Source organism: Hipposideros armiger, unplaced genomic scaffold, assembly GCF_001890085.2.
Source record: "Hipposideros armiger isolate ML-2016 unplaced genomic scaffold, ASM189008v1 scaffold_1056, whole genome shotgun sequence".
Taxonomy (NCBI): domain Eukaryota; kingdom Metazoa; phylum Chordata; class Mammalia; order Chiroptera; family Hipposideridae; genus Hipposideros; species Hipposideros armiger.
The window spans coordinates 342,697-367,941 of NW_017732406.1; the positions used below are offsets into that span (position 1 = coordinate 342,697).

Genomic DNA, 25,245 nt, shown 5'->3' on the forward strand with positions numbered 1-25,245 from the left:
GCCACTCGGCCGGCCGATCACTTTTCCTTATTTAAACTATTAGGTTGAACCATATGAAACTGGCAATACTGACAAATTTACCTACAAAATAGCAATTTCATATGTGATTTAATATCTACTACTACCAAACAAGTCACTGATTCCATTAAAATGTTCTCATTTCTTGAAATGAACAAAAGGAAAAAAAATAGTAATTCATGAGATTAGAAGTCAAATAGCAACACATAAATTTACCACTAAAAAAGTATTAATACTATGAGAATACATAAACGTCAAATATAAAGCATACTATAGAAAACTTAAAGAACCACTACAAAAATCTAACACCCCACCAAAGTCTTATTTTCCATTAGCTTTTTTTAATTTAAAAAGTAATATAGGGGCCGGCCGAGTGGCTCAGTTGATTAAGAACTCGCTCAAGAGTGCGAGCTCTGAGCAACTAGCGGTTCAATTCCTGGCCCGAGCTGAGCTGCCGCTGAGCTGCCAACAGGTGGCAGGATGGCTCAGCTAAAAAAATAAAATGAAATATAATGTTCACTGTTATAATTTCAAAACTATAAATAAAGATGATAGGTAAAAAGTGAAAGCCCTCCTTCCTATCAATCTTACTTCCCTAAAGTAGCCAGTATAATGTGTATTTTTAAATACCTAAATAATTGTGTCTATACACTATTTTTAATATAAAAACAGGATTACATTATACATTCTGTCCTGCAACTTTTTCTTACACTTGATATTGATAGTATTATATCTGATAATCTCCAAGTTGCTTTATTACCTGATATCTTTGATTGTGGCCCTCTTCATGGGATCCACCTGCAGCATATGTTTCAAAAGGCTAATCACAGAAGGATTTAAATACTGAGGGGTATAAAAGATTCCATCACATATCTTCTTAAAAAGAGTTGGCACATGATCATCATCAAATGGAAGGGTTCCACATAATAGAGCATAGAGAATAACCCCACTGCTCCATATATCTACCTCTGGACCTGCATACAGTCTGTAACAGGAAATACCCCGTGGATTAAATAATCATTAGTAACTGACGAGTCAATCATTTAATCAAAACTTTTAAATATGGATACTTCATAAGTAATTATTTGTCAGAATATAGTTTCTGTAATCGCTGGTATGTACTACACATAAAGATTGTACCAGTATTATCTTTGAAAACAAAAGTCAAGAATTTTTTAAAATTATGGACTATAGGTAAAATTCTATTCTTACTAACTTTCTGTGGTCCTCCATGAGACCCAACCAATAGGGCCAAACCTTGAACAAACATATCATCTCTGAATTTAAAACCATTATTGTTTGGTTACAGAGGAAAGATTAAATGATCCTTCATAACTGAGAATATTCTTTATTGGACTCTAAACCCACTCTCCCAAATAACCCAAGACCTCCTACCAAGCTAAGAGGCCTGAGGCTGGGGAAGGAAGCCAAACTAACAGGTAACAGGTTCACAGAGAGTCTAAGCTCCTATTTGAATACACTAGACTAAGTGCAGACTAGTTAGATAACCCATCCAAAGTTTGGCTTCAGAGAAGATTTCTTTAAATTGGTCAAATCAATTGTTGAAATGATCAGTCAATACTACTTTGAAAGTAAGTTTCCATTCATCCACACCTTACAGAAAGGCTTTCTCCAAATTGGGAAAGTTAGACTTCAATCATGGCCCATTGCATATATGCATAATTATGATACATTTCTTTTTATTTATTTAGCACTGTCCCTAGTATCTAGATCTTGAATTGTTTTCTTCCCCAAAGAATTTAGACAACACAGATGAAATAATTTTACAGAGAATTCTGAATATTAAGTTCATTTAAAAAGATGATAACGCTTGATAAATCTAAAATTAGGATATTTCTGCTTTATTCACAGCCATGACTTTACAGAAATATAATTTCTCTGAGTAGGCTAAGCAAGCAAGCTTCTGAAAATAGAAAGTACTACAATATTTCTCCATTCTGAATTAATATAAGGATGTGAAACATTCAAAGAAATGTGGTTTGAGTAAAAGTTAATTATAAAAACTAGTAAACAAACTCAACATTCTCGTGAAGAACAATTACTCTTAAAAAATTAAATTTTCCTATCATCTAAACTATTCAAAAAGCTGCACAGTACAAAGATCTTCGTGTTCTCAAACATAAGGTTGGTAAATTGAGAGGTTAGAATTATAATATTGCAGTCTCTAGATTTAAAAAATGAAAATGCAAAATAAATAGTCTGAAGATTTTATTAATACTTGGGTCCAATTTTCCAGCACACCTTATCATAAAACATTGAGCTACTACAAAATACCATCTATTTGAAAAGTTAAAGCTACACATTACACTTTTAATTCTTCACCTAAGTTGACAGTTAGCCACTTCTACTAGATGTTTCTGTATTATTATTATTATTATTCAAGTTTTTAATGTCTTACCTATCTTTAAAACTCACTAGTTTTCAACTTTCAATTTCTTCTACCAGTGGAAAAAATTGTACGGACTCTCATCTATTGTAACTAATATATTGACTCGGAGACCAACATTCTCCTCTCTAAATGGAGTCCTTAATCTCTTATGTTTCATTTTTAAAATAGAACACTTTCTTGATAAGAATAAGCTTTAATTTCTTTCACTAGAATTAAACACTATACACTATAGTCTAACAAAATCTAGAAGAAAAAGACAATTACAGATGTATTGGGGGCGGCAGGGGTCAAATATTACCTTCCTGAAATTACTTCTGGTGCAGCATAGTTGGGTGAGCCACAGCTTGTTCTTAAAAATTCACCATCTGACATCATGTTTGAAAGACCTGAAAATGCACAAAATCAGCTACTCATGATTTCCCAAGGACAAAAATAAAAACAAAACTCCATTAAACAGTAAAATTGAGTTTGCATTAAAGTGATAAATCATTTCATTCTTTGCTCCAACAAAATCCTATAGTCTTTACTGTCCTGTATATTTTTCCATTATGCCCTAAAATTTGAAATCTTTCAATATTTAAAGTTAGTGCAGTTTTTTGGAGTTTAATGAGTATATATTAAGCTCTTGGTTACTAGAATACATTTGGCATGTTTAAATTTTATTAATACAGAAATTGTAACAAAAAAAATGTAGAACAGATAAGAATTAAGTTTCTATTAACCCGTTCTGATTCTTTAAAAAATATATAATAATCACTTTGAAAATCAAAGTTCCCTCCTAGTTGAATTCCAAGACACCTCTGCGTTCTCAAAAATGCACTCTATAAAAATAATTATGACAACAGAAGAAGAAGGAGGTCAAATAATTCAGTCAGTCACCAAGAAACAAATCAAAAAAACCGCTCAGGGCTGCTTGGCACTGTTCAGTTAATTTCTATAGATTTAAATATATAAATATATTCAAAACTGAGGAAAAAATAACAGTCTCCTCTGAACTGAAGCTAAGCTAAAGATGTTGCAGAGATTCCTTTTTCTCTTAGGTTTAATAATGTGAGTGGCAATTTATATAGGAAATAAAGGGAAGGTAAATTCATTTTTGACAATTCAAATAATGTCCCTCAAGCTGAAATTATTTTTCTATCATTTAAAATACCTTACCTTTTTTTTCTGAAATAATTTTGTCCTTCTAGTTTTCCTTCTGGCTTTCAAAGTTTGAATAACTCCACCCTGTCTTTTTCCTTTTGCTTCATAATTGATCAAAAGAACACACTGGAAATAAGGTCACTAACTTCTTCTTTATACATAATAGGCTCTTTCAAATGATGTCTATCTCTTCTGCCACAAATTTAAATTGTTCACTTACTGTCACAAAACTCAATTTTAAAGATATAAAGCTAAAAAAAGAGAAGTCCTTATCTTTTTTTCCTTTCTGTATGCTCATGAACAAAACGGTGAGGATATACTACTTTAGGACACTCTAGCACAGCGGTTCTCAACCTGTGGGCCGCGATCCCTTTCGGGGTCGAACCACCCTTTCACAGGGGTCGCCTAAGACCATCGGAAAACAAAAATATATTTACATTACGATTCATAACAGTAGCAAAATTGCAGTTATAGAGTAGCAACGAAAATAATTTTATGGCTGGGGGTCACCACAACATGAGGAACTGCATTAAGGAAGGTTGAGAACCGCTGCTCTAGTACATGAAAGTAAAAGTTATCTGAAGAATGCTACTGATGTTCATTAAACATAATGAACATATGAAACTATAAAAGTCTCCTTACCAAAATCAGCTATCTTTGCATTCATGTGTGCATCAAGCAGGACATTTTCAGGTTTCAAATCTCTGTGAACCACCATGTGCCTGTGACAATAATCCACACCAGAAAGGATTTGTTGGAACAGACGCCGACTTTCTTTTTCATCCAGCTAAGAAAAGTAGAGAGGCATCTTAATAGAGTGTCTTTCAAAGGAAATTATCCTACTCATAATTCTCCAATCTATAAAACTGCCAAAATGCATGAAACCTTCCAAATGAACCTCACTCAGGAGATACTTTTGAAATGCAGAGGAGATATATGCTGCACAAAACAAACATGCTAAAAGGATCTTGGAACCCAAATCAGTAACTCAACTTTCTAATGTTATCCCTCTCATGACTACATTGTAATAGCTTGCTTTCCTTTATATCTCATGAGCTATTTCAAATAATTTCAATTGGTATTTGAAATGAGGCAAAACTAGGCATGTTTTCTCCTACAAATTCAAAACATTTAATCTTTCGCTCCTTTAAAAAATATTTACTGAACACCTTCAATGTGCCATGCACTGTTTTAGACACTTATGATGAAGCGATGAATAAGACAAAGGACCTAATCCAGTTGATGAAAACAGAGGATAAACAAATATAACATCAATGAGTAATAGTGCTTTGAAGAAAAATAAAGCAGGATAAGGGCACAGAGTGTTATGTTGTGGTGGGGATCCTATTTTAGACTATATGGGGAAGTAACATTTAAGCACTGTTAATGAATTAGCAAGCAACCATCTTATTATATGTACAGAAATAAAAGACATTTTAATTTTAACAAAAGAAAATCCTTAATTCACTTATTTTATAAAATATAAAGGCATTTAGCTTTACTCTGCTATCTGAAAAAATTATTTCTTATGCTGCAATTACTTTTAAAATATTCTTTAAAAACTTCTCTTTCCATTTATCCATATTTTCTTATGTTCTTTCCATTAGTGATAACCATTATTGAACATTTCCTGCTCCCAAAAAGTCATTTTTAGTAAATAAGGTATTAATCCTCTGGCAATGGACTCTAATATGCAATTCTCTAACACAGATCACATATTAGCATTCTAAAACTAGACTCTTATACCTTAAGTAACATGACTAATCTAAGAGAAAAGATGAAGTAATTTTTTTGAAAACTATCAAAGTATCATGAGATAACCCTTCCTCTAAAGAAAATATTAATGTGTCAGCAATTTAATTGATTAAATAAAATAGAAGAGGTAAAATAACTAGATAGGTTACAAAAATGAAGATTATACCTAATAATAAATACAGTACAAAGGATGAAAAAGGAGAAATCTACAAACAAAGATTAGAAAAGTCAAGCATATTTCCAGTTAAACATGGCCGACGGAACCTTTTGTCTACACTCCTTGAACTAACACTAAAATGACATTAACATTTAAGGACAAAAAGAACAAAAGAAGAGACAGCAGGAATCGAGAGGAGTCACTAAGCTGGAGAATGAACCGTGATAAATACTTCGCCAGCCAAAGGAAGCTGTAACCTAAGCCTACAGGGATAGAAACCAATAATAAACTCGTCTGCACACTGAACCCTGGAAAGGCTCAGAAACTGGAAGCATTAGGAACTTCTGAAGGTAGAGGTGAGAGGAGGGCTGAAAACAAGGCAACGGGCTGAAGTAAGACACTGTAAACTCAATCCTACTGGGAAATAAGACCTATGATTTACTCTTTAGTAAGGCTGACCCAGCTCTGTACTCAAGGACGCCAAGCAAGGATGAGGCATCAGGAGGAAAACATGGGGATTGAGTTAACTAGTGACACCTGCAGCTCTCTTCCCCATTCAGCTTCTGAATACTGGCAGCTAAGATGATGACCTCAAGGAAACTGGAAGGTTCTTCTGGAGCAGCTATCTGATCTAAGGAAAGATATTTGTAATTATTGATATTTGGTGTGCCCTAATAAAGTGGACAGGTCCCTACCTAATCAACCCATGGGGAGACCCACTAATCAATAAGTTCCACCCACATGAGCTTGGCATTTAGTACCTCACTCAAATGAGTGGACAACCAGTAATCACCAAATATCTGAGGAAGGGCCAATACACAAAAGACAAAGACCAATAAAATGAACAGGGGGAAAAAAAAACCAGGGTGCCCGGAGCACAGAACGTACAGAAACAATGCGGAGAAAAGAAGAGAAAAATTTGTTTTAATTAATGGTCATCTTCAGACATATAAGATTATTACATCTGTGAAGCAAAAATAGGCTATTTAAAGAAAATTTCAGAAAATAAGATCTTTGAAATAGAAAATATGACAGCTGAAATTTTAATATGCAACAAGTAAAAACTGAAGAAAATTCCCATAATGTAAAGAAACTGACCAAGAAATGAAAAAGGGAAGCAAAAAGATAAGAAAACAAGATACCAATTTAACATTTTTCCAGGCAGAACATGGAGGGGGGGCAACGGTTACAGTGAATAGAGAAGGGGAATACCTGAAATTTAAATGAACCATGTTAAGAAATGGCAAAATCAAAATTAACTTGATTAGTGAGTTTGATTTTGATGGAAGTAAACATATGCTATATAGGCACAAATGAATGAAGAATATAATAAAGAACTTTAGACTGAGAGGGGAAAAAATTCGATTCTCAGCGTTAGATATGGCTCTTCCAGAAAGAGGTTTTTGCATACCATATAATCCGGATGTGAGAAAAAGTATGGGCAGAAGGCATTCAGTTTTTGTATCTGTGACTTAAGATACTGTTCAAAATGTCTTCTGAAGTTCCTTCCAACTCTAAATTCTTTCTTTTTTTTTTTTTAGCTGAGCCATCCTGCAATCTGTTGGCAGCTCAGCAGCAGCTCAGCTCGGGCCGGGACTCGAACCGCTGTTGCTCAAGAGCTCGCACTCTTGAGCGAGCTCTTAACCAACTGAGCCACTCGGCCGGCCCCCAACTCTAAATTCTTTAAGTCTAATTCCTACCTCCTTCATGGAGCCTGTTCTTACTACTTCAGGTACATCAGATTTCTGAAACCAAAATGCAATTTAAATGTGGCTAGGTTTGACTAGCAAGGCCTAGATCTTTAAGTATTAAATAATATATTTTGTAAGGATTAAATATATACTTTAAGATATATATTAAAAGAATTTATATGCCCCCAAAGCATTAAGTCTGAGGATCATGAGTTCTGGGGTCTCAGTCCAATTCTGTCATTAATAAATCGTGTGACCTTGAGCAAATATGTAAACTCTGAGTTTCAGTTAACACATCTGTGTAAGTAGGCTAAGGAGATAATCTTTAAGGTCCTTACTAGCTCTAGATTCTAAACAAATATATGACTAAGGAAATTAGTTACTAAATAGACCTCTTGACAAAATTGCTTTCTGACATCTTGAAGCTAGTAAGGGATAAAGGGAGTTACGAAATAGATACAGGATTAAATCAGAACTGCTTACCCTTCCATTTTTACAGATATAATCAAATAGCTCTCCTCCTGAGACATATTCCATCACCATGAAAATATCAGATGGTGTACTGATGACCTGGTACCTGGTGAGAGAAAACATTATCTACCAATATTAAAACATGTATATTCATTCATTCAATTAATATTTACTAAGCACCTATAATATTCTAGGTACTGTGCTGGGAGCTGAGCAAACTGCAGGGAAAAAAAACTCTGCCCTCCTGGAGTTCATGTTCTAGGAGCCAGGAAACAAACATTAAATAAATAAGCAATATGTCAGGTGGCGGGACATGCTATGAAGAGAAACAGCAAACCAAGGGACTCTTTCATACGGGGTGTGCAGGGAAGGCCTCTCTGATACAGTAATATTTGAGAAGAGCCTCATGGAAGGGAGCAAACTGTGCCGTTATCAAGGAAGAAGGTGAACCAGGCAGAGGGCACAGCAAGTGCAAAGGCCCCCAGGTGGAAGCTTGCCTGGCGTGGTCAAGCCATTAATGGTAAGAAGGCTAGAGCAGAGTGAGCTGGGAGATGGAAACAGGATGTGGAGTCCAAGAAGTAACTGGAGACCAGACACAACCTTACGAGCCATGATGAGGCTTTCTTTGGCTTTTACTCTAAGGGAGATGAACTTTTAAGCAAAGTCATCGTGTGATCTGGCCTATTAAAACGGTAAGTATGGCAGTGATGTGAAGAACTGCGTGTAGACGGTCAAGGGGAAGCAGGCGGCTCCCAGCAGGCCATGAGATGAAGGGAGCTCAGGCTGGGCTGATGGCAGTGAGGAGCGGAGATGCAGTCAGATCCCAGATACACTGAAAGAAGAAATGGAATGGATGGTAGGGAGTGAGAAAAACGGGGACGTTAAGGATGGTTCCGAAGCTTCAGCCCTGAGGAACCAGAGAGTAACTGAGATGGTGAACACTGTGGGAAGAGCAGCTTTAGGATGGTAATAGAGTTTAGTTCCAGCCATGTCGAGTTTCACATGCCTCATGGACATCCAAATGGAGATGTAAAGTAGGCAGTGGGCATACGAGTCTGGAGTTCAGGGAAGAGGTTTCAGAGAAGATGTATATTTAGGGGTCATGGGACTTCAACAAATGAGAAGAGGTGAAACAAATTTTAACTCAGCCAGTTCAGTACAAAAGCCTAAGCAGTTTTCATTTATAGCCTATAGAATAAAGCTGAACAGTAAACAAATCATCTGAAGACCCTACAATTGGCAACTGTAAAACAACAGTAATGTTACTGCCTTTCTGAAAAACCATATTCCTGATATTCTGTTATTTGTTTCATCAGATGTAAGCAGCACAGGGGAGAGCCCATCTGGGGCACTGTCTAGTGAGGCTAACACATACCATATGGAAATCTGGAGGTCAAGAGCTTTCACTAGCAAATCATTGTTGGTTCTGCAGCAACAGGAGTTTGAACATTATCTATCAGAAGGGCACTGATCCAGAAGACAAGAAAGAATGAGAAAGATAACTGCTGATAGGCACAAGGGCAAAACAGGAACAGGGGCTTAAGTGACCATGAATGGGGTTAGATAAATACAGTAACAGGAAGAATCAAAACCCTCAGGGAACAGACCAAGGAAATGCCAGTTATCTTTCTCACCTGTCAGATTAAGTAGGTTAACAAAAATGATGAAAAAATGATATGACTAAATATAATCAGATCTTACAGTTTAATTATATGAGGGTGCCTGAAAAGCTTGAGGTTCTGAATTTCTCTGCGGATCTTCCCTACCACATCAAGGCTTCGAATCTTCTGTCGATTGAGTATCTTCACAGCAACTTTATGTCCAGTCAGTTCATGTTTGCCAACTGCAGGAGAAATCATTTTAATAAATTAGAGCCAGGCTTGATGAATAACATATTTAGACGTATTCTAAGAGTAGTAATCAGCATTCTCAGAAAATACTAGAGCAAATTTAAGTTCCTTTCAATTCTGTCTGATTTACCCCTGAATGTTTACATGTCTAAGAGTGATTAAGTGGGAGAACATGTAAGAAGCTAGTCACAGTGGTTTATTCAGGAAGGAAAGTTGGAAGGCTAAGGGAGAAAGAAGAGAGACTTCCTTCTTGCTGTGTACCTTTTGTACTTTCAAATTATCTTTAATTTTCATTTTTTTTAACTATCAAACATACAAATTAAACTTTTTTCTTTTGGTGTACAGTCCAGGGATTTTAACACATGTAGAAAATGGTGTTAACCGCCATTATAATCAGATACAGAACAGTTCCCTCATCCCAAAAAACTCCCTCATGCTATAAATGAACTTCCCCGTCCATAACCCCTTGATCCTTTTAAAATATGGTTCATGAGCATGCAGTTTCTGTTTTTTAAAAATAAGAAAAAATTAAATTTAAGTGATTATCTTTCAATTTTGAAAGCTATGCCCAAGCTATTCAATTCTGATAGAATATGGACATTTTTTATAGAAGCAAAGTCTCCAAAAATTGTGCTCCTATTCACCGTTTCTCAAGAACCTAGTGGACAATATATATTCCATCAAAATCAGGAAGGAAACCAAGACGACGGCATCCAATACAGGAGAACAACTAAGAGAATCCCCAACACGGTAGTGAAGCCAAGTCCTAGGTAATAGATGCAGAAGGCCTACAAGGCACCAAATCCAGGCAGAAATGTGACACAGGATCCCAGAAGGTTATTTCCATGGGGGAAAAAGAGAATAATTAGTTTTACAGGTTTCAAAGTATGGACTGTTGTACTGAGAGAGATTTTACAAAGGCAGTTGAAGATGTGGGAAATTTAGACTTAGATTCAAAGAAAATTAAGTAAATGAAAAAATGAGGTAAGAACCCCAGAAAAATTAAAAGTTCTATAAGAAAATATGGTCATATCCCGGGCAAGAAAAAGCTAAAGTTCATCACCAATGAACCAGTCAGTATAAGAAATGTTAAAGGGACTTATTTAAGAAAAAAATAATAATAATAAAAAATATGAATGAAATGGCAATAACTATATATCTATCAGCAATTACTTTAAATGTAAAGGATTAAATGCTCCAATCAAAAAGACATATGGGCGGGGCTGGCCGAGTGGCATGTTGGTTAACAGCTGGTTTGGGACATCAGAGGGCCCCGGTTCGGATCCCATACATGAGGGCCAGTGACACTGCCCTCTACAGCTAAGATGCTGAACAACAGCTCAACCTGGAGCTGGGCTGCCGTGAGTCGCCAGCGACGGCATAGGCTGCAGCCCCTGTGGCAGTGGGTTGCCATGGGCTACCGTGTGTAGCCAGCAGCCAGCGTGAGCGGCCAGCAGCCGCAGTGAGCGGCCGTCCAGAAGCCGGCGCCTGATCTGACTCGCCCGGGAAGAGCGCAATGATGGTGCCAACTTGGGCCAGTGAAGCAACGTCCTCCACAACTAGACTGAAGAACAAAACAACAGCAACTTGTCTGTTCCCCTTCCCCCAATTCCCCAGCGCTGTTCCCATCCCCCAATTCCCCAATAAAAATCTTTAAAAAAAAAACTAAGGTTATGACAAGAGACAAAAAAGGTCCCAGCAATTCTACTCTGGGTATTTATCCAAAGAAACCCAAAACACTAATTGGGAAAGACATATGCATCCTTATATTTATTGCAGCATCATTTACAATAGCCAAGATATGGAAGCAACGTAAGTGTCAATAATAGATGAAAGGATAAAGAAGTGGTACATATATATACAATGGAATATTACTAGGCCATAAAAAAGAATGAAATCTTGCCATTTGCAACAACATGGATGGACCTAGAGGATATTATGCTAAGTGAAATAAGTCAGACAGAGAAAGACAAGTACCATATGATTTCACTTACATGTGGAATCTAAAAAATAAAACAGAAACAAATTCACAGATACAGAGACCACCTAGATGGTTGCCAGATGAGAAGAGGATTAGGAGGATGGGTGAAAAAGGGAAAGGGATTAAGTAGTACAAATTGGTAGTTGCAAAATAGTCATGGGGATGTAAAATACAGCTGGAATATAGTCGATAATATTGTAATACTATGGTGTCATATGGGTACTAGATTTATCAAGGTGATCACTTTGTAACAGTTTTATACACTATGTTGTACACTTGAAACTAATATTATATGTCAACTGTAATTGAAAAATATATTTAAAAACTACAGGAAAAAAGAAAATATAGTGATTGTATTGGTTTAGCAAATAGCTTTTACACAGTCACAATTATGAAAACACCAAATATGGATTTTTTCAAGTATGATATCATTTTATTAGGAGAATGAGGGTGTAGAGGGAAAGGTGTAACAGAACTAAAATCCTGATCTACCATAATAGGAAGTCAACAATAAAAGTCTGCCAATAAGAATTAAGAGATAGCTTGTATGCATGCATATATCAATAAGAAATGTGGACCTTTTTTTTAAATAGAGATAAATACAAGAAGAAACAGTTAAGAGTTGAAATTTGGGAATTGTTTTATGAACACATCTCTTAAGCACTATTTGACTTTATAAAATATACATGTATTATTTTACAAAACATTTTTAAATTTTTAAATAAGTGATTTAGGAAGAAAATATTCTTTTTTAAATTAGAACAATTTGTAAGACCATTATCAGAGAGCTTTCCCTAGCAATCTTGATAATTACTAGCTGAAAATCAAGGGTAATGATAATAAGAACTACCTTCTTAGTTATTTGTATGTGTTATGGGTTGAATTGTATCCCCCCACCCCCCAAAAAATTCATATGTTGAAGCCTTAAGACCTCAAATGTGATAGTAGTTGGAGACAGGGCCTTTAAAGAGGTGACTAAGTTCAAATGACACCTAATCCAACCTGGTGTCCCTATAAGAGGCAATTTGGACACACAGAGACAGAACAGAGGTTCACTCGGGAAATCACTGAGGCCAGAAGGAGAAGGCGGCCATCTGCAAGCTGAGAGGCCTCAGACAAAACCAAAACTGCCGAAACCTTGATCTCAGACCTTTTCCTCCCAACTGTAAGAAAATAAATTTCTGTTGTTAAAGCCATTCAAGTCTGCAGTATTCTGTTATGGGAGCCCTAGCAGATTAATATATTTTTTTTTACTATTTTAGTATTCTTAGTTGAATACTCAACATTAATATTTTAAAATTCTTGTGTTTAAAACATTTTAAACAAATAATTTTTCTCATTATTCCAATCTTAATAGGCTTTCCTGCTTAGTCTGAGATTTGGGATGAGAACTTATAGGCCATTGGGTCCAGTGGTTTTCAACAATTCAATGTTTTTCCCCAACAGGCTAACCAAGACAATGAGGGATGGGCTCCTGTGCCCCACCACAACCCCTGCAAATTGGCAGGCGTAGACGAAGGGATGGGGTAGTTGCTCATTATTTTGAATTTCTAAGCATTTGCTACTTGGTTTAAATGTTTTAATAATATGAAATCTAAGGTCAAATTATACAGATATTTCACAATGGGAGAAAAAGTCTTTGTTAAATAAGACTCAAAGAAAAGTGATTAAGTCAGAGTCCTAATTCTCATTCCTTTTAAGAATACAACCTACCACCTAAGTTCAACTTCCATTTCTTCCAGATCCTTTCTTTTTTTAAAGATTTTTATTGGGGAATTGGGGGGGATGGGAACAATGCTGGGGAATTGGGGGAAGAGGAACAGACAAGTTGCTGTCGTTTTGTTCTTCAGTCTAGTTGTGGAGGACGTTGCTTCACTGGCCCAAGCTGGCACCATCACTGCACTCTTCCTGGGGGAGGCAGATCAGTCACCGGCTGCTGGCCGCTCACGCTGGCTGCTGGCTACGCTAGGTAGCCCATGGCAACCCACTGCAGCAGGGGCTGCAGCCTACGCCATCGCCAGCACCTCACGGCAGCCCAGCTCCAAGTCGAGCTGTCGTTAAGCATCTTAGCTGTAAAGGGCAGTGTCACTGGCCCTCATATGTGGGATCCAAACCGGGGTCCTCTGGCATCCCAAGCCAGCTCTTAACCAATGCCGCCACTCAGCCGGCCCCGTCCAGATCCTTTCTTAACCATCACAATATCTCTACAACATAAATCTTTCCAGCAAACAAGCAAATGTGCAAATGCAACGTAATCTACTCTAACCAAAAAGATGATCACAGAATCATAAGGTAAAAGTGTCATTTTTAAACATTCCAGTGTAAAAGAAATCTCTAACTTTAACTACCCTTTAATACATAGCTCAACTAATATCAAAACCATCCATGGCTAAGAAATTATAGCAGCTGCCTCAAAGATGGCAGATTAACAGAATGCACTGTATATACTTGTCAAAACTTCACTATAAAATATACATGAAATCAGTGAAGAAGAAAACCCTATTGTCACAGCTAAAACAAATTGTGGAAATCAAGCACATTCTTATTTCTGATAAGGCTTTCTGCAATCTCCAATACCAATCAGATGTAATTAAGAGCAGTCAATGTGGGACCGGCCAAGTGGCTCGTTGGTTAAGAGTTGGCTTGGGAGCGCGAGCTCTGAGCAGCAGGGCCACTAGTTCGGATCCCACATGGGCCAGTGACGCTGCGCCCTCTACAGCTAAGATAGTGAAAAACAGCTCAACCTGGGGCTGGACTGCCATGAGTTGCCAGCGACGGCGTAGGCTGCAGTGGGCTGCTGTAAGCTACCGTGAGTGGCTGGTGGGAGCTCCCAAGAGCCTCCGTGAGCAGCCGTCCAACGGCCGGCAACCTATCTGCCTCACCCGGGAAGAGTGCAATGATCACAATACCAACATAGGCCAGTGAAGCGACGTCCTCCACAATTAGACTGAAGAACAAACGGACAGCAAGTTCTCTGTTCCCCTCCCCCAATTCCCCAATAAAATCTTTAAAAAAAAAAAAAAAAGCAGTCAACGTGACTGTTCAAACCCAACTCAGGAAGTATCTTCTTCCTGAGACCTAGTTTATTGATCCCTGAAGAAATACTAATCTCACCTGTCCAAACTACCCCTAACATCTCCAAGCCCTGGCTTACTAGGAACCTTGTCTCATTAACTGCACAGGTGAAACAGGACTGGGAAATAGGCACAATACTGGGTAATACTGGCCAACTGAGACTTGGAAAGAATATTAAAGCAGAATACATTTAGGCCTGAACTCCAATTCACCACAAATCAACCAGTCTCCTCTCATTTCATACCCTGCTCATCTTAATCTCAACCCCAATTAACTTTAAGAAACAACTGGGGCTTATCCAAAACTCTAGATGTATATTCTGTCATTAAATAAGGTACAGGAATAGGAGATTCAAAACATTCTCTCAAATTCATTCATTTGGCATCATACGAGCATCTACTGTATGCCAGCTCATGCTGCCCGCGAAAACTGTACAGACCAAAAGCAACCTGGTTTCCTCAGACCTTCCTGGGCTCTGAAGATAACCAATAACTGTAACATAAGGAAAACCAACAGATTTTACAGTACAAAAGAATAAAACTGGGGGAGGAGGGGGGTGGAGAATACGCATTAAGCTCACCCAACAAATGAATGTTTTAAGAAAAATTAACTATTTCAGGGTGATGAGAGAATACAGAAGTTACGAAGTAAGAGCAGCACAAGACCTATTTTGCAACAGAAAAATTAAAATCATTTAGAAAGCAGTTAAGTTGCAACAGAAATGTGACAAAATTTTATGGAACACATACCAGAAAATGAGGAAGAAAGTAGCAACAATAGAAGGGAAGGGAATAGAGAATCAAGTAAAATTCAACTTATGAGTAATAGGGGATAGAATATTATTCCACCTTAGAAGTTCCTCCAACTCCCAAAAAAGGAGAAACAGAATGAAATCAATAACCAATCAAGACTTTTTTAATACTTGAGCATTTCTTCAAATCATAAATTAATTAGAAGTATAAAGAAATAACTTCTTCACTTTTGAAACAATAGATGAAATCACAAAAGTATGATTATATAAATAGTCAAAAATTGAAACAGTGGCACAGAGGGGGCAGGTGCCTAGCCAGCAACTGTAAAGAGATCGTTCAAATGCATATACGAAGACACTAAGAACTAAATAAACAGGCAGGGTAATGATTAGTTTATTGTTGTTTTTTTTCAGATTTTATTGGAGAATTGGGGAAGGGGAACAGCATTGGGGAATTGGGGAACAGACAAGTTGCTGTCTTGTTCTTCAGTCTAGTTGTGGAGCATGTCGCTGCACTGGCTCATGTTGGCACCATCATTGCACTCTTCAGGTAAGGCAGTGGCTCGCTGGCCATTGGATGGTTGCTCAAGGCGGCTCATGCAGCTCACAAAAGCTCACGCCTGCTGCCAGCCAGCCCCACTGCAGCCTACGCCATCGCCAGCGACTCAAAGCAGCCCAGCTCCAGGCCAAGCTGTTGTTCACCATCTTAGCTGTAGAGGGCGCAGCGTCACTGGCCCTCATGTGGGATCCGAACCGGGGCCCTGCTACTCAGAGCTGGTGTCCCAAGCCAACTCCTAACCAATGTGCCACTCAGCCAGCCCTAGTTTGTTTTTTTAATGAGAAATTAGTATACTAAGTCCTTTTTCATGGCTAGGTGAGCCAAGAGAACATTTTAAGGCAATAAAAGGATGGTCAATGTCCTAGAATAACACTAAGGGTGGTTATTTCCTTTTTTTAAAATATGTAGTTCCCAGGCCGGCAACTACATTTTTTTTTCCCCTCCTGGGCTGGGAAGGGAACAATAAAGACAATGGCAAATGTTAGCAGATTCACATTTTACAAGGGTAGGGTTGAGCACCCCATTCCACTTACAAAGCATAGACTTTGCAGTCACACAGACCTGCATTTTGTTCCTATATGAAGGTATTTACTACGTTTGACTTGGGCAAGGTAAATTATGTCAATCTTCTATTCACTCATCTTTAAAAGTAGGAATACCACATACTCCATAAGGGTGAATCTAAGCAATACATACTCGTAAATAAGGGTTTGTAAAGCACTTTCCATAGTGCCTGCCATATAATAAATGCCTGATAAATAAATGGTGGCTATTACTATTGGGTTGTTGGAAAAGTCATGATGTATTTTTTCTATGTTTTTTGTTGCAAAAATGTATCATGACTTTTCTGACAACCCAATATTTAGGATCATTTATTTTCCATTTCTCCCTTCCCTATCTAATCAGCCCTAAATTTTCTGGGATAGCCAGTTTTATCTCAGCTCTTTGATTTGTCCCCCGTATCCACTTAGATTCAGTAGCATGCCTTTATCCGGGCACATGATAAGAGCTAAATAAATAACAGCTGTAATTTCTATGCCCCTAGCTCCCATTCCCATAAACTTCAAACCCACCAACCTGTTCGATCCTCACCTTTCCAATCATCACCAATCCTGAGGATCGTGGCTTCCAAAGTTCAACACATCTCCTGACTTGGTTAATTTTCAGCAGATTACTGTTAGACACAGATACACAGAGCACCAAGTCCTTGGCAGGGATTTCACCCATTACCTAAAAACTATCCGAATACTTGTTCAGTCATAAAAGAGCACAGAGACAAAAAACAGGTTCACTTGACTTGAGTATAAATTTTAAATGTATAAATCTACGTGATCTATAATATATAATGTAATTTAGGTATACAATTTACCAGTTAATATTCGTAACATACCCACTTCGTACCCAGATGTATGAGTAACTCTCCCTAACCCTGGGAGATTGGTATAACTAGTAACACTGTATAGGTAATGAAGCACGGGAAGATGAAATAATTGCCCAAAGTCACACAGCAAAGCCAAAATTTGAATCTAGGTCTGTCTCAAAAACTTGTGGTTTTTCCAAAAATAGTAAGTGAAATGTGATCACTTTTTTAAAAAGATAATCCTCAAAAGGACATTACACAGTATAATAATACAAATATAAATATATTTTTAATAAAACAAATAGAAGTTAACATATTAGAGGAATCCTTAAGTTATAGTCTTGTAGTTTCTAAAAGAATAGACTGAATTCCCCTATAAGAATAGGAATTATTCTAAAAAAATCTTTCATTCATTTAAGACATTGTTATTGAGTACCTGCAGCTATTATATGCCAGTTACCGCTACTATGACCTTTTTCCTATATGAGAAAATGAATCCAGTCTACTAAAAAACCAGCCTTATGTCAATTTCAGTATTTTAAGACAAGATACCAAGAAGACATCGTATTCGTTCTATCAAACCAATTTAAAAGTTACTCAAAACTTAAGGTGTTATTAAGGAGAAATGAAGAACATAAAACTATAAGCATATAAAATAATAATGGCAAATGTGGTGAGTTGAACAGTGCCCCTTCCCCCCAAATTCACGTCTACCTGGAACCTCAGAACTCAATCTTAGTAATTAGTTAAGGATGTCAAGATGAAATCATTCTAGATTAGGGTGAGCACTATAGCTAATGACTGGTGTCCTTATAAGAAGCGGACAGAACACACACACACACACACACAGGGTGGCCATGTGAAGATGAAGGAAGAGTGGAGTTTTGCTATCACGAGCCAAGGAATGCCAGCAGCCACCAGAAGCTGGAAGAAAGAGGCCAGGAACGGATTCTCCCCAGAACCTTCCAAAGGACTGTGACCCCGTTAGCCTTGATTTGGGACTTCTAGCCTCCAAAACTGTGAGAGAATAAATGTGTTGTTTTAAGGCACCCAGTTTGTGGCACTGTGTTACTATGGCCCTAAGAAATGAATACAGTAAGTTTATCAGTTTATAAGTGAATTTTCTAAAATATATTCACCATTAACAAGTTAACAAAAGCAGTATTTTTGAAAACTGGTTTTCTATACTGTACTACACATGCCTAAGTATTCTTAAATGGAATACACTGTACGTGATGATGGAACAAAGCAGCTGTTCACCATATCTGAGCATCAGTCACTCCCCTGGGCCCTCACACGGTGACATCCGTAGGACTTACTCAGCTGGAGAGGACTTCTTGCTCCCAGGCTATTATGTTCCAGCATGTGGTTTTCTGCCTTTTGCAGTAGTTCACAGACTATCAGGAGTCAACTCTTACAGCCCCCTCTTCTGTGTTCTAAAAACTAAACTAGATATAAATATAAAACTAAAATTATAATCGATTTTCTAAAGTATGCTCTACAAAACACTAGCACTGGAGACTCCACAGAAAAATATTTCATAATCAAGAAAGTCTGAGAAAGGACATATGCTCTCCCTTTTGGAAACTCTCGCTATGAATATTAAATTAACACAGTAAAGGCTCTGAAAAGCCCTGTAGTAGAGAAATCTGTTAAAATTTGTTTAACCCTCCGTCGGGTGCAATTGATCTCACAGATTCATCGCACACAAATTTTCAAATATCTAACAGTTAAGTATCGTGACTCATCGCTTCCATATCATCCCCCTCTACCGTAACCTATCGCCAGTCATGTTTGTGACTTAGTAAAGACGTATTTCATAGCGGCATCTTTGTGTGTAATGAATCTGTGAGATCAGTGGCGCCCAACGGAGGGTTAACCTGGTATTTCCCAGGCTTGACTGGATACAGGTTTTTCCTTACAGTGTCCCAACACTGATGACTAAAATATTTTCTTTCAGTAAAGGCCATATCCCCTCTGACTGTTCTTTTTTTTTTTTTTTAATTTTTACTGGGGAATTGGGGAAAGGGAACATTGTGTTTTTCCAGGACCCATCAGCTCTAAGTTGTTGTCCTTCAATCTTAGTTGTGGAGGGCGCAAGCTCAGCTCCAAGTCCAGTTGCCACTTTCAATCCAGCTGCGGAGGTGGGGGGGTGGGGGGGGCGCGTGTAGTCCACCATCCCATGCGGGAGTCGACCCGGCAACCTTGTTGCACACTGAGCCATGCGGCCGCCCGTCAGCAGCTTGCAACTGCTCAGCTCAAGGTGCCATGTTCAAACTTAGTTGCGGGGGTGGGGGGGGGGCAGAGGGGCACAGCCCACCATCTCATATGGATGTCAAACCGGCAACATTGCTGCTAAGAGCACTGCGCTCTCACCAGCTCAGAGGCAGCTCAACTCGGGCGCAGCTCAGTGGTCCATGTGGGAATTGAACCGGAGACCCTATTGCGCAGAGCTCACGCTCTTAACTGACTGAGCCACTCTGCTGGCCCCAACTATTCTTTTTCTCCGTTTCTTCCCAGCAATCTTGGTAATTTAAGGCCATCATATGATAATAATCTGTTATGTTTTCCTTACTTTTAGGAACAGAAATATTTGCCTTGAACCCAATTACCAAAATACTTCGATATTAGAATTTCAGTAGCATAATACTTTTGAAAATACAGTGTTTTATAGCTCAGCAAACACACGTTATCACATTTGAACCTCACTATAAACCTATGATGCAGGTAGTATGAGACAGAGAGATTAGGCAATTGTCAAGGTAAAACTATTAAAGTGATTAAAATGGGACAGGTTTTCTGACTCGGAGTCTTTTGACCACTATTCCCCAGCATCACTGTGTATGGGAGGGGAAAAAAGGCTTGGCACAATATCAAAACCTGAACTGTTTTCTTAAAACTAGGCTAAATGTTCTCCATTGGTTAAATTCAGCTGCAGCTAAATTAATTGCTGTTCCCCAGTCAATCGATGTCGTAAACAGACCTTGTCAGGAATATGCATTACTAAGAGAATTCCCCCTTTCCCAAAACTCAAAATTGTATTCTGCAGACTGTCACTGTTCTACAGTAGTGCTAAGGTGTTGCTTTTGAACGAAATACAAGACATGTGTTTCTGCCATGGAAGACCAGTATATATCATTCACAGCAAAAGTTACCAGAATTCAAGTCTCCCTCACAAGAACAGCAGATTAGTCAACTAAATACTAGCTAACAACCTGTTCTTGCTCTCTATAGGGAATTTTTTCAAACTGTAAAACATTGTAACAAAATGCTCTTCTAATCAGATATGTAATCCTGAAGTAAAACAAGATCATACTTTGAAGGAGAGGATTATTTAAATTGGAAAGAGATGCCACAAAGATAAAAATATCTACTGAAGATATTCAAATCACCTAATGATTTCATTCCCACTCTAAAAGAATAAAAAAAATCTCACTTATAAAAGTATTACGGAAAAAACAATCCTGGAGCAGGGTTAAACTTTAAAAGCTATAGGTGGAAATTTGAGAATGCTACCTTTTCTTAACAAAACATTTCAGGCATCCCAAAAACTATACCAAATACCCATGTCTCACCCACCACTAGCTTAAGCAATAAAACAATATAACAGAAGCCCCGTATGACTCTTCCCAGATCTTTCTCCTTCCTCTCTTCCCAGATGTAACCACTATCTTGAATGTGGTGTTTGTCTTTCCCACAAATGAATCCACAGGTAATATGGTAACATTGTTTTTCACGTATTTATCTTTCTAACTTAATTCTGTATATTTTTTTGATCACATAATACCTGCACTACACAATTCAAAAGTACAAAAGGATATACAGTGGAATATTCCCCTGCTACCTAGTTCTCTCCTGAACAACTACTGTAACAGTTTCATGTGTATCTTTAAAGAGACACTCTTCTAGGGAATAGAGTTAATGGAATTGTAATAGATATATATAATGTCAGAGGGGCAATAGATTGGGGGAGGAGGGTTATCACTTTGTGAGGTGTGATATGTATAACTATTACATTGTTTTGTACACCTGAAACTAATTTTTTTAAAAAGACACGCTATACAGTTGCAAGCAATTACACTTAGATACGTTATTTGCCCTGCTTTTTATACATATAGTAGGTATATTACCCACAATGTTCTACTACCCCCTTATTTTCCTCTTAAAAATACACCTTGAAAAAGAAAAAAAAAATACACCTTGGAAACCACTCTCTAAATATATAAAGTATCTTAGTTTTTTTTTTTCTTAACGTTTGCAAGGTATATCATGGTATTGATAAACCATAATTTAACTACTCTCCTATTAGAAAGGTTACTTCCAATCTTTTGCATTTACAAACAATATAGCAATGAATAACTCATTATTATTTCACATTCATGAGTATATCTATTGGATAAATTCCTAGAAGTTGAATTACTGGGTTAATTTTAATAAAGACTGTCACACTCTATAGCATATGTATGAGTGTTTTTGCATGTTTTTAAAATTTATATAAATAACATGACTGTACATATTCTTGTACTTCTGCTTTTGTGGTCTAACCTTATATACTTGAGATCCACTCATGCTGATATATATATAGCTCTAGTTCATATATAGATTTTTTTACTTAAAGAAATGTGTAGGGCCAGCCGAGTGGCTCAGTTGGTTAAGAGCTCACTCAAGAGTTTGAGCTCTGAGCAACAGCAGTTCGATGCCCAGCCCGAGCTGAGCCGCCGCTGAGCTGCCAAAAGGTGGCAGGATGGTTCAGCTAAAAAAAAAAAAGAAATGTGTAAATAACTTCCAATGTGATTCATTCATAAATAGAACATCACCTATTTACTTGAAATTTCAGTTTTATGTAGAAATACTCACCAACTTAATAAATAGGTTCTATGTATAAACAACTTCTTTGCCAAAGACCACCCACCCCATTAAAAAGACAGCCTTCCCTTCTCTTGGAAAACTAACAAAAACTGCCTTTTAATTTACTGCAGTAGTCACATGACTTAGTTCATTCATGCTTTTATAACTGTTCTACCTGGGAGGAAAGGGGAATGGACCAGCAAGGGAGTTCCTGTCCCCTCACACTATCAAAGTACTTCAGAAGAAGATGCCCTTAATAATACTGAATGTCAACTGTAATTGAAAATTAAATTTTTTTTTAAATGCTCTCCCCGCAACACACACACATATCCAAGAGTGGGCCATGTTCCTCTAAGGTAATTCCATCTCCCTTGCTAGTGCCTATTTAGGAACACAAGCCTAAGCCATTGATTGACACAAGGCATCCCTGGCCAGAGGGACTGGATAAACCAACAAGACTCACGAGAGATTCATTGAGACTTTCTTGCTCTGGAGAGAGAACCACAGGAAGAGACGTTCTTGGCTAGGTTGAGTTGGATTTTCTATTACTTGGGACAAAAAGTGTCCCACCTATTTAACAACTTAAAAAATGCACTGGTTGAAAATTTTCACCAACATCGACTAATGTGTTTATGAACAAATTGAACCACACCTATGAAACCTATGACTACTATTGGCCTTTCTATATTTGGAGAAGTTGCTGACTTTGACAGTGTGTGGTACACTTCAAGAGAGGCACATGTGGAGTGAAGGTTAAGGAACAGCTGTCACTGGAGGAATTCATGTCACAGCCACACCACAGATCAAATCCAGAAAACAAAAGATGTCCTCTTGCTTTCCTATCTGCCATGCCAAAAGCCACCTAGTAAATAAGAAAATGAGACCTGACTCTGCTCAGATCTATATTAGGAGAATGATGAGCATCCTAATCCAAGCAGAACTCTGGGAGGGGTGAGAGCATCAAGATTGTCATCACTATTTGGGAGGCATTAATGAGCATTTCTCACAAATACTTGTGAATTAAAAGCAGTTTGTAAATGCTAGCAAGTAGAGACAGCATAGCCAAAAATAAATAACTTCAAGAGCACAGAAATGTCTTACTGACCTGATACAGACCCACCCTAATGGCTGTTATTACCCTATTCTGGCATTTGCTTCTTACTTTCTTACACTGTAGGCCTTGCTGATTTTCATAAGAAGGTTTAGGCAGCTGTTTCCCTGTGGGCTATACAGCACTTTTCCAGCTCTCTGACTCAGAAAGGACAAGAAAAGGAAGGGTTCTCCCCTTCCATCCCTAGATAAAATCAGAAAATGTTTATTTAGGGCCGGCCGAGTAGCGCGATGGTTAAGAACTGGCTTGGGACGCCAGAGGGGCCCGGTTCAGATCCCACACATGAGGGCCAGTGACACTGCCCTCCACAGCTAAGATGCTGAACAACAGCTCAACCTGGAGCTGGGCTGCCGTGGGTCGCTGGCGAAGGCGTAGGCTGCAGCCCCTGTGGCAGTGGGTTGCCATGGGCTACCGTGTGTAGCCAGCAGCCAGCGTGAGCGGCCAGCAGCTGCAGTGAGCAGCCGTCCAGAAGCCAGCGACTGATCTGCCTCACCCAGGAAGAGCGCAATGATGGTGCCAACTTGGGCCAGTGAAGCAACGTCCTCCACAACTAGACTGAAGAACAAAAGGACAGCAACTTGTCTGTTCCCCTTCCCCCAATTCCCCAGCACTGTTCCCATCCCCCCAATTCCCCAATAAAAATCTAAAAAAAAAAAACCCAAAGCCATCAGGGGGTCTTGGAGAAAAAGTCATCGTAAAGAGGAATTCTGGTCAGAAATGGGCCTCCTGAGGATCCATATTACATTAAAAAAAATGTTTATTTAGCTCTGGTACAGCAAGACTAAGTTAATTCACTGTACAGACTTTCACTTTTTTTTTTTCTTTTAAGTCAAGAATTTACCAAGAGCTTAGTATATGCAAGTCATAGGCTATTATCTATTCAAAGCCTTGGCATGAATTCTTATCAGCTCCATATTTCCTTCCTTTGCATCATCCCTAATAAAGTCAAATATTTTTTTTTAAAAATTATGCCTCACAAAGTTTGCAATTAAACTTCTTGTGCCAGAATTAGTGGACTGGAGTGCAAGTTTGCTATGTCCAGAATACCGTGTTGAAACACAAAGGTAAGAGAATCCACACTTTTCTTAAAGAAAAAAATCAAATGATGTGCACTAAATTGTTTCTTAAAATATAAATATCCTGTGAGAATACATGGAAAGGAACTGCATTAATGAACTAATAAATACTATCTGGAGGCAACATCTGCACTAACTACCGGGTTTGGCATACAGAGACTGCAAAACTGGTAATTCAGACACACTGAAAGCACGGAGTCTGCATTCTGAACATAAACCATGCATCACAAATATAGGACCAGTTTATATTCATTAACTATCCGAAAGAAATTAGTTATCTTTTCCAACGAGATGGCCTTTTTTTTTTAATTCTGCAAGCTACCCCCAAAGCAACCTGACTTTGGGGGTAACAGATGAGAATCAGCCTGAACAGGTGAGTAGACAGTCTCCTGAAGAGGACAGAAATATGGACAATACTGAGGACTGCCAGGGAACCGATGGGCTGGTCCCGAGCCGAGGGAGCACAGCCGCTGTTTCCCGGGACTCCGGGAGGGGACCCCGGCGCCCCCACCCAGGACTGGGAACGCGCCGCGCAGCCCCCGACCGCGCACCTGAGAAAGTTCGCATCTCCGCATCCCCGCCCCTCGCATGGACCAGCCCCTGGCCGCGGCGCCGTAGCCATGGCGACCGGTACCCACCCCACCCCCACCCGGCCCGGGTGGGCCGCGCCGCAGCCCCGCGGCGGCCTTGGGCTCCGCTCCCGCTGGAGGAAGGACCGGGGCTGCGGAGCCCGAGAGACGAGGAACGCAGGGGGCGGGGGAGGATGAAGAGGTGCGAAAAGCGGAAGTGGCCTGCGGCCTGGGCTTGGGCCGCGGCTCGCCCCGAGGGTCCTTACCCTTCACTTTGCCGAAGGTGCCGACTCCTAGCGTGTCCCCCAGGATGTAGTGGCCGATCTTCACCCGCCCGTCGTGTTTCTGCTTCTCGGCTGTCGCCATCTTTCTCCAGGAACTGAGTCTGCGCATGGCGCCGCGGGAGGGGGCGGAGGGGGC

The 25,245-nt window shown here is 38.8% G+C and overlaps 1 protein-coding gene across 3 annotated transcripts in view; it reads right to left on the reverse strand.

The window, feature by feature from the left end:
- Positions 1-25,234, reverse strand: part of PRKAA1 (protein kinase AMP-activated catalytic subunit alpha 1) — a 28,821-nt gene extending 3,587 nt beyond the window's left edge. The window contains exons 1-7 of one of the 3 annotated variants that reach the window (XM_019631971.1): positions 25,092-25,174; positions 16,954-17,109; positions 9,347-9,488; positions 7,658-7,751; positions 4,214-4,358; positions 2,727-2,814; positions 779-1,003 (exon numbers count right to left, since the gene is read on the reverse strand). In XM_019631971.1, the coding sequence (XP_019487516.1) occupies positions 779-1,003; positions 2,727-2,814; positions 4,214-4,358; positions 7,658-7,717 (518 nt within the window). In that variant the 5' untranslated portion in view covers positions 7,718-7,751; positions 9,347-9,488; positions 16,954-17,109; positions 25,092-25,174. Of the gene's footprint in view, positions 1-778; positions 1,004-2,726; positions 2,815-4,213; positions 4,359-7,657; positions 7,752-9,346; positions 9,489-16,953; positions 17,110-25,091 lie in introns of all 3 variants that reach the window. The other 2 variants (XM_019631972.1, XM_019631970.1) reach the window with 2 other exon arrangements.
- Between the last annotated feature and the right edge of the window lie 11 nt (positions 25,235-25,245).